This window comes from Corvus brachyrhynchos, unplaced genomic scaffold (assembly GCF_000691975.1).
Source record: "Corvus brachyrhynchos isolate BGI_N302 unplaced genomic scaffold, ASM69197v1 scaffold370, whole genome shotgun sequence".
Lineage (NCBI taxonomy): Eukaryota > Metazoa > Chordata > Aves > Passeriformes > Corvidae > Corvus > Corvus brachyrhynchos.
Window position 1 is genome coordinate 3770014 of NW_008235977.1, and position 9187 is coordinate 3779200.

The window sequence follows — 9187 nt, forward strand, 5'->3', positions numbered from 1 at the left end:
TGGGAAAGATATTGTAAGATCCATGCTTTTCAAAAGGTCTAAACTATTGTAAGTGTGAAACATTTTGAGCTGTACTATGCAAAACCACTTCAGCCACCAAATTTAGTGTACACAAAACAAGTCACAAAACTAACAAACCAAGTGTGCACACAAACACTGCCTTAAGTACAAAACATGCAGCGTCTGTGGACAAAGAGTCATATTTTAGAGCTGAAAAAAGCTATTGCAATTAGCATCTATTACTTCAAAACCAAACACACCTATTTTTACATAAGGTAGGTATTATTATGTAATTGCAGGTGGAAAAGAAACTACCATTCTCCTTTCTCTCATCCTCACTAACAGAGTAGTTATAATAAATGGCAAACTAAGAATAGTACTGATCTTTTCTGTAATTTATTTCCACAATATTACATGCAGCAACACATAGAGCAACACTCTAATGCTGCCTTTACTAGTAAGTGCTCCGTAAAAAAACCCCTCTGAGTGCGTAAGTGCTGACAAGACTGTCCACTGCAACAGCAGTGACTGTAAACAGCCCGCAGGAGGGCAGAAAGAGCAGATACACCTCAGACCCAATTCCGAGAGAGAAAATGTAAATGCCATTTCCCTGTTTGCAGGTGCCATTTAAAGCAGCAACACACCTTTAAGCAGGGATTCATGTTTGCTACTAAACCGTGATGGGATGCCCACAGTCCCAGGTGGCAACACAGAAAAGGTTTCATGTTTACCAATGCTCACAGGAGTAGTTTGGATTTCCTAACCCCAGCACATGAAACAGGACACCCATGGATGGATGGGCTGGCTGGCAGCTGGCACCAGGACTGAGCACCTTCCATGGGCTCCAGCGTCTCCCACCCATTAGGAAAACAAGCTGGGATGTTCACAGAAAGCTAACAAAAAGGGAGGACTAACAACTCAGGCTTACAGCACACCTCAGTCAGCCTTCTTCGCCCTCCTACTCACCCCCACACCTGCTGGTGGAGGATCAAACAACACATGCTGCCTTGTAGTCTCAGGGGAAAAAATTCCTACTGAAGTAAAAAACTGAAAGTTTGCATAAATCACATTCATTTCAAATTTTCCATCCCCAATTTCTTTTTATGACTGTTCATGATGATATAACAATATATCAATTTCCTTGGAAACCAGCACAGTCAGAAGATCTGAGCTGCCATGTACTGTACATGAAATGAGACTGCACAGATTTTACACTGTTCAAACACAACATTATCTTCAGTTTGGGTACATACCAGTTCTGAATTTACAGATGCCACAAATCCCTTCCATTTCATTACTTCCATTCTGATTCTACTCAAAAGATTCACCCTTCTGTTTATGGCACATTAAATGTTTCAGACCTATCAGCTGGATATTCCCACTGGCTGCACACTGGACAGGGCAGACATGCAGTGTGCACTGTCATGATAATTTCACCCTCTAACTCCATCTGGTAAAAGCTTAACCCATCCCATTAAGAAGCAGGAGATCATTGAAGGGCACCAGGAGAATGGCCTGAGGGAAGGTCACAGCAGCACCAGCCACCACACAAAGGTTTACCATGGGCAGAGGGACCAGCCTTCCACAGAGCTTCACAGCATTCCAGAGCAGGACAGAACAGGCCATTCCAAAAGAGACCTTTCAGCCTAATAGGTCTCTGCTTATCTACACCAGCCTGATAAAATTAGTAGCTTATCTTGGTTACCATTCTTGCCACCAAAATAACCTATATGTTCACCGTGTCTGCTTCAAGCCACTCACAGTATGAAATACATCTGGGTGACATAGGCTGTGGCCCAAATAGCCCACTACCTTAACTGACATTTGGAAATCAAGCTGGTCAAAAACAACTATTAAAGTTTAATCAAAGCATTATGATGTCATCTTCACATCATATTAATACCAAACCAACAGATGGTCAGAAATCAAAGAATATTTATTAATATTTTCATTATCATACTTTTCCTTTTAAGCATAAGAAACTTCAGCACTTGATGCAACTTGACTTCATGCTTGATGAATTATGAAGACAAATCCTGATTTTGACTTAAACCAGAGTAAATTCTGAGTGGTGTGAAAGAATTTAGGCCCCCAATATCCTCAGAATGGTGATACCTCACAGAAAAAGACATTGGCATTGCAATGCACTGCTGCAGACATGTGGAAAAGATCTAAGGAAGCACAATCAACTTGCTTTGAAACTGCAAAGAATTTTAAATCTCTTTTAAAGAGAGATGGATACAGTACCAAATTTTGCAAACATTTAATCAAAGATGCAATATATTAACATGCTGCTATGGGAACTCAGTATTTACCTGTGACATACCCTGCCAAGTATGAGGTGTTTCATAGTTCAACAAGTAACATCTTTTCCACAATAGGGCTTACACATCATGTCTTTATTCTTAAATTGAATTAATCTTCTTGCTATTAGATATTTATTACATGTGACAAGACAGAAAGAATGCCTAAAACAGGCATATTTTAGACAGATCCAGAAATATGTCTGCCCTTTGATACATATGTCATCACATCATTACAATTACATGTAATGTTATAATTACACCATGCAAAGATTTATGGGGCAGATAAACCACAGGGCAACTATTTGGATTGCCTTTTGATATGACACAATATTTTAATTACATGACTCAGTGCAGTACTTTCAAAGACAGACTGTTACATGTCCACTCTTACAAAGGAGGGTTCATTTTTATGTATCCATTCTGAATGTGAAATAAAAAGAAACTAGTAACAGCCTTTTAGAACCTTTTCACTCACATTTAATTATTATGAATATATTATGTTTGGCCCCTAATTTTGTTGACTGCCAAATGTCAAATCTAATAGACATCCACAAACACTTATATAGTGACTAATTTGAGTTTCAAGATCTACTCTGTCACAAAAATCATGCTCTTCAGGCACAGTTCCAAAAGGTGACCTGGTCCAGAAAAAATGTCTGCCCTCTGAAAAAAGCCAAAACCTACATTTATGTGCAAAATTCTTCACAGTGTTTTTAAAATGTTTATGTTATATATGGAGAGTACAGTTCACCTTGGGTGAGTCTCATTATTTCACAACCAGTAAAATGCCAATGGAGTCAAAAGTCACATCTTTAGAAGCAGCAGATGAATTTGGCTGAGTGGAAAGAGAGGTCAAGGCTAGGTCAGTGACACCTAGTATAGTCACTCACTGCTCTCTTCCTCCCCTTTAAAAAAAAAAAGAAAACCAAACAAATATAGCTTTATATAGCACAGAGGAGAAATTTATTTTAAAAGTGGCACTTAAACCCTCAAAAGAAAAGCAAGTCAAAGCATTCTGGGCTGCCATTCAATTCCCAGCCTTTTTCCTCCCAACAGAGAGCTGGTCAGAATTTCTGAATTGCTACAGGTGTCATAAAACAACCTCCAAGGCCACCTTTGCCTCCCTAAACTCAACAGATGTTCATCCTCTCTCATTATAAACCTTTTCCTACACTTTGAGGTGTGTAAATTAGCACAGAAGGCTCTGGTTCCAAGTGAACATACTCATCTCATAGTGATCTCCAGCACACTTTGTATCACCCTTGCAAATTACAGGACAGCATCATCTGGACATCATCTGCCATAAATACATGACCCATCAAACCTAGTGACACAACTGATTCCAGGGATTCAAGCATAAAAAGACCCTCAGATATCCATATGCATCTGCCACCAGCTTCAGAAACAACACACAGACTCACACGCATCACTCTGTACCTTTGAAACAACACAGTCAATTCAATATTCATGCTTACTTCTTCAAGTCTGTTTTCACTCACTCTAAGGTACATTATCCAGCACCGTAACAGCAAAAAAAATTAAAAAGCAGAATTTATCACATAATGGAGAGAGATTCTATTAGACAATCACAGCTGATCTTTTCAATAATTTAACCATCTCCCTTTTTATACAAAACATTTTAATCTGTGAATATGCTGATACCAGAAGTAATACTCACAGTTGCTTATAACTCCCCCAAGTGGGTCACCTTTGAAATCAAACTCAATATCCATGTATTTTCCCTGTGAAAGCAACAGATTTTAAGATTATAAGTTCTGTTTAAGAAAAACTGCTCAAGACATTGTTTAAGTTAGTTGCTTGAAAGGTTAAAAGAGTGATCTGAGAGTCTCCTGTCAGATTTCTGAAAAACAGAAAATTATTCAAATCTTCTAAGACATTATCACAGCCAGGGATTTTTATGAAAACAGCTTTAATCGGGTCTGTAAAGCAACCCAGTAGCTTGCTCAGTTTCTAAGGTTCTATGAAGAAAACGCACGTTATACAAACTTCCATCGGAGTGCCAGGAACACCAAACAATCCCTGCAGCCATTTAGGTATCGCCATGCTTATTTACTTATTTAGGATGCAGGAAGAAATGATCTTGCAGGCGGCCTTCTTTCCTCAATGGGAGCTCTCAGAGCGTGAATCAAGGCAGCTGACGGAGAGCCACTGAGTCTGGCCCGAAGGAGCGGCTGGCAGCGAGCGCTGCTCGCAATCGCGGGACGTCTGTCCCTGAGCGTGTGCCTGCCTTGTAAAAGTGATGGATTCTTCCCGCTGAACTCTCTCCCTCGTAACTCAGGAGACCAGAGGCAACAATTAACGGGCTGTCACCGCACAAGCGATTTCAGTCCTGGCCATGCTGGCGCAGTATGTTTCCTTGACTTCTGCTTGACTTTTCCACATCATAGAAGATTGCTCTGGTCTTCGTATCATTTTAATTTATTTGACAAGTGCTTAATGTAGTAACAGCTAAATTTAACAGTGACAAAATGGACAGAACCACACTGTGCAGAAAAGGCAAAAGCAATGCTGCTCGCACTGGCAAGGCAGTTAAGAGAGATAAAAGCTGCTGGTAGTAATTCAGCCAAATTCCACCCTCTGGCGCACACTTAACAGAGGACGCTGTTCACTGAGAGGGAGGGGGGTGAACACTGGAACAGGCTGCCCAGAGAAGCAGGGCAGGTTCAGGGCCAGCCTGGACAGGGCTCTGAGCAACCTGGTCCAGTGGAAGGTGTCCCTGCCCATGGCAGGGAGGTGGAATGAGGTGGCCTTTAAGGTCCATTCCAGCCAAAACCTTTCTAAGATTCTAGGACAAAAACAGCACATTGAAAAGCCTTGTGTTTATACTTCCTTATTCACTGCATTTAGGAAGAGATTGGGTTTTATTTATTTTTCTATTTTACTTTTAATTACAGAACATAAAAACCAAGCACTTTACACTGACTCACTCAAAGATACTTTCTAATTTACTGAGTATTTTGTCAAGGCTGGCTTGACTCTACTTAAACTCTTATTCTCCTTGCTGCCAGATGAGGTAGCTAGACAGGACAGTATTTGTACTGTCTTGTTCAAGGTTAATTCTGAGCTGATTCAAATTTCAGAGATAAAAAAATTAAATCAGATAATTAAATTTTCATTTCCCATAGACTGGGACAGCTGGGTGTTTCCAAAAGTATTTTTAGCTCTGTGTTTATAAGCAAAGACTTGAAAGGCAAAATAGTTGTTAGTTGCACTTTGTCCTGGAAAGACTTCTGGGCTGTCTGCTCATCATTTCGGTAGTGTCAGGTCTGATAACTGCAATGTTTCTACCCTTTCTATTAAAAAACATTTTAAAGATCTCTACAGGTGCCCCAAATTTTGGCCCTGCCCTCGTGATGAACACCCCTTGCTCTGTTCACAATCAGACGCAATGAGCTGCAGAAGGAGCATTCATAGACATATGGAACATCATCAACTCTTGACAATTAGAAGGGAAGGGGAGGAAATCTCCCAAGTGGAAAAAAAGCGCCTCTCTCCAGTCTCACAATGTCCAGCACTTTCATCCATTTGCTTTTACTCACAACACACCATTCTCCCAGTTTATTGATCTTCCTTCTGTTGTCAACTTTATACATCTCACAATATTACTCTTCTGGACACAAGTGAGCAAATGACAGAGTTGTACTCAGCTTTCTGATTTTAGCAGGAGAAACTATGATAAGTATTCACACTTCTGAACCTCTCAACTCTAGCTTCAACTTCTCTGTTTTCCCAACTGTCAATTCTGATAATTTCTCATTCAGTTTCATGCTAAAAAAGGCTGAATTCAACCAGCTGATTATAAAGAATTTAAGCAAAAAAGTAACATTACAAATGTTTATATTAAAACCAAAGTTGTGAACATATTTTGAAATGTTATAGAAAGCAAATGGGAACCTAAAGTAGTAATTTTAACAAAAAATATATACATATGAATGGAAAACAAGATCACATGGAAAGATCTATTTGCTAAGCAGACCAGTTGCTGGACACATGGTCACTGACACAAAAAGCCACCAGTGCCAAAAAATTAAAGAACCCAGCTGCACTGTAATTACGTTTTCATCCGGTCACAGGCTGCCACATCCTAATTTTGTTTTTCTTTTTTAGCCTCTACTTTGATACTCAATTGAACTCTATGCCCATATCAGAAACCAAAAAGATTTCTGGCAAGGAGGTGAAATGTCTTTTAAGAGGGGTCACTAACAGTGCCCTCCTAACACACTGGTGAAGGGGAACAAGCTCCAATGTACAAAATGAAATACTGATTGTTGCTGAAGGTGTTTGCCTTCTTCAAACACCACAGTCCTCAGACAACTACAAGAAAGCTCCCCAAATTATTCCTTCCCTCTTCACAGATGCCTCGATGGGTGACACATGGTAAACCAGAAGTAGCCAACAGCACAGCATGCTCCTCAAAAAGGACTGAAGAAAATACTTACAAATCTAGAGGAGTTGTCATTCCGCGCCGTTTTGGCATTTCCAAAAGCTGGAGAAAAACAAATATGACAAGCAAATCTATCAGTAAAAAAACACTTAAATGATAAAATATCCAGGTCTGCTTATATATTTAAAGGAATTACAGACTTCTGAGAAACAATACTCTGCTCATTGTATGGGCATCAGTCACTGGGGACAGAGTGTGACAGACATGATCACAAATGAGAAAAACCTACAGAAGTCCAAAGAAGTTTAGTCTCAACACCTTCCTTGTTTAAAAAAGCTAAAGAAAAATGTACAAGAGGAAATGGTTCCAAAACAAAACTGCACCCATATTAAGCATATATCTTTGGGGTTTGAATCAACAAATTCATTATTTTATTACCCAAATAACTAAATACAGGAAATACTTCTTCCTCTTCATTTCAGAGACAGAAATGAATCCTAGTTCCCAGAAAAGAGTATGTTAAAAGCTGGAGGCCAGAACGGAGGAAATTACAGAATGACACTTAAAAATTGTTTGCATGGGACAGTTTAATCAATGCTTTGAAACTGACTTATTTACACCATTTCCACTCATTAGTCCTACCTTAAGGTGAATATTAATCAGCTGAAATCAGTCAGGTTTACAATGAAAGTTTGTCTTCAGCTTGACCTAAACTAGCTTTCTGAATAGTTTGGTTTCAATTTCTTTAGCTCAAGTTTTATGACAATGAAAATTCTCTGAGAAAGGACTTCCCAGGGCTATGTTCAGATAGGCAGTCAACATCTTAGAGCATGGGCAGGACAAGAACTCAGACTGGGGGACAATTCCAGCTCTGAAACTCACACATTGTCCAAGCACATGGAGTCAAACAGGAGTGTCCACTCCATCATTAGGTACAGCACTCCTACTTCCAACAAGAGACTTTATTTATCCCAGTATTTATTTACATAGCATATATATATTTTCAAAGATCCAGTCAAATCAATGGTTTTTGGGCAGAAATAAATACATGCCTTTAGGCTTCTACAAACTTGCATGAGTAGACTTATTCTTGACCAAAGAACTAGAGCCAAAATGAAAAGTTTGTTGATCCTAAAGGCCAGGATAAGTGAAAGAATTGTTTTTAAAATCTTTATGCCCTGCAATAAATCATCTTTTCAACAACCAAATCTCTGAGCTGCATTTTCTTAAACGCAGTGCTGAACAGTAGAGTCATTTATAACTGCATGGAGTCAAGCACAAATGTTCCATTATAAAGCATGAGACACATTCCTTGGTTTTCCCTAAAGTTCATTGTTTCTAAAAGTTAATTTACAGTAGCAACTGTAGTTTTAAAAAAATAATCCCATAAGATAAATTATGCATATGTAACATTTATGTAATTTTCTTGCACTGCAGTTTGACTGAAACAGAGCTACATAACCAAAGAAAAATAAATCTGACCACAAATGCTTAATTTCTCTCTAAAACCTATATAAGCAGCCAGGCTTGCTCAGTTTTTATTCCTTATGGAATAAGCCAGTGTTCAACCTTCCAAAAAAGCTAAACAGGCACTACCAGCACACCAAGCAGAACAAATAGTACCTTAAAATGATAAGGCAATCTTCAGTAAGCCTAGCTGATTCCTCTTGCATTAAACCAAAGCTTCACAAACCAACAAGAAATCAAACACATTTAGCAGTCCCTGGGGAACAATCTAGCTTTGGCAAGAAAAGCCTCTGCACCCACCATGCCATTTCTGTCTATATCTGAAATCTGCTTCCAGAACAGAGATAAAACAATGCAGCTCTTCTCTGTGAACCCAAAACAATGGAAGGCTGCAATCCCCCCATTCAGCTCTAAGGGGAACACAGCTGATCATCAAAGAAAGGCTTATCCAGCACTTCCATTATTCTTAAACATCAGCATTTCATCCTTTCTTTACAAGTCTTTGCTTACAATTTCTGTTCTTTGTACAAAGACCACGTTTTAACTGTCCAGTTCCCCACTGCTCTCTGCCCACTTTCTTGCATTCCCTTTTCTTTTTTTTTAACTTTTCCCTCTGTTTTTGCTTGTAGAGTGCTTGTCCCCTACAGACTCCAATTCATCACATATAAGCAAGGCAATAAACATAATGTTGACACTCAACAGTCTTTACAAACATCACATATGATCTGGCCATAGTGCAAAATTGTCTTTTGACAACTGACTTTGTCTCAGCCCTACAACAGCTTCGAGAATTCTGGGAAAGACTGAGCCAGGAATCGACACAATAGACCTAAATAAGTCAATGCTAACCAAGGAACTTCTGAAGGCAATTATTAGACAATGGGACAACACTGCAAGCTTTAAGGATCATATATCCTATCTCCAGGAAAAAAAAAAAAACAAAGAAGATCCTGTTTCTGGCGGCCAACATCTTTAAAATAAAATGACTAATTAAAAAAAAAAAAGTCTT

The 9187-nt window shown here is 39.1% G+C and overlaps 1 protein-coding gene across 6 annotated transcripts in view; it reads right to left on the bottom strand.

Annotated features, from left to right (window-relative positions):
• The window catches only part of MYO1B (myosin IB), a 98771-nt gene that overhangs the window by 48465 nt on the left and 41119 nt on the right, over positions 1 to 9187 (bottom strand). For all 6 annotated transcript variants that reach the window (XM_017728722.1, XM_017728714.1, XM_008630068.2 and 3 more), the window contains exons 6-7: positions 6767 to 6813; positions 3985 to 4048 (exon numbers count right to left, since the gene is read on the bottom strand). In XM_017728722.1, the coding sequence (XP_017584211.1) occupies positions 3985 to 4048; positions 6767 to 6813 (111 nt within the window). The remainder of the gene's footprint in view (positions 1 to 3984; positions 4049 to 6766; positions 6814 to 9187) is intronic.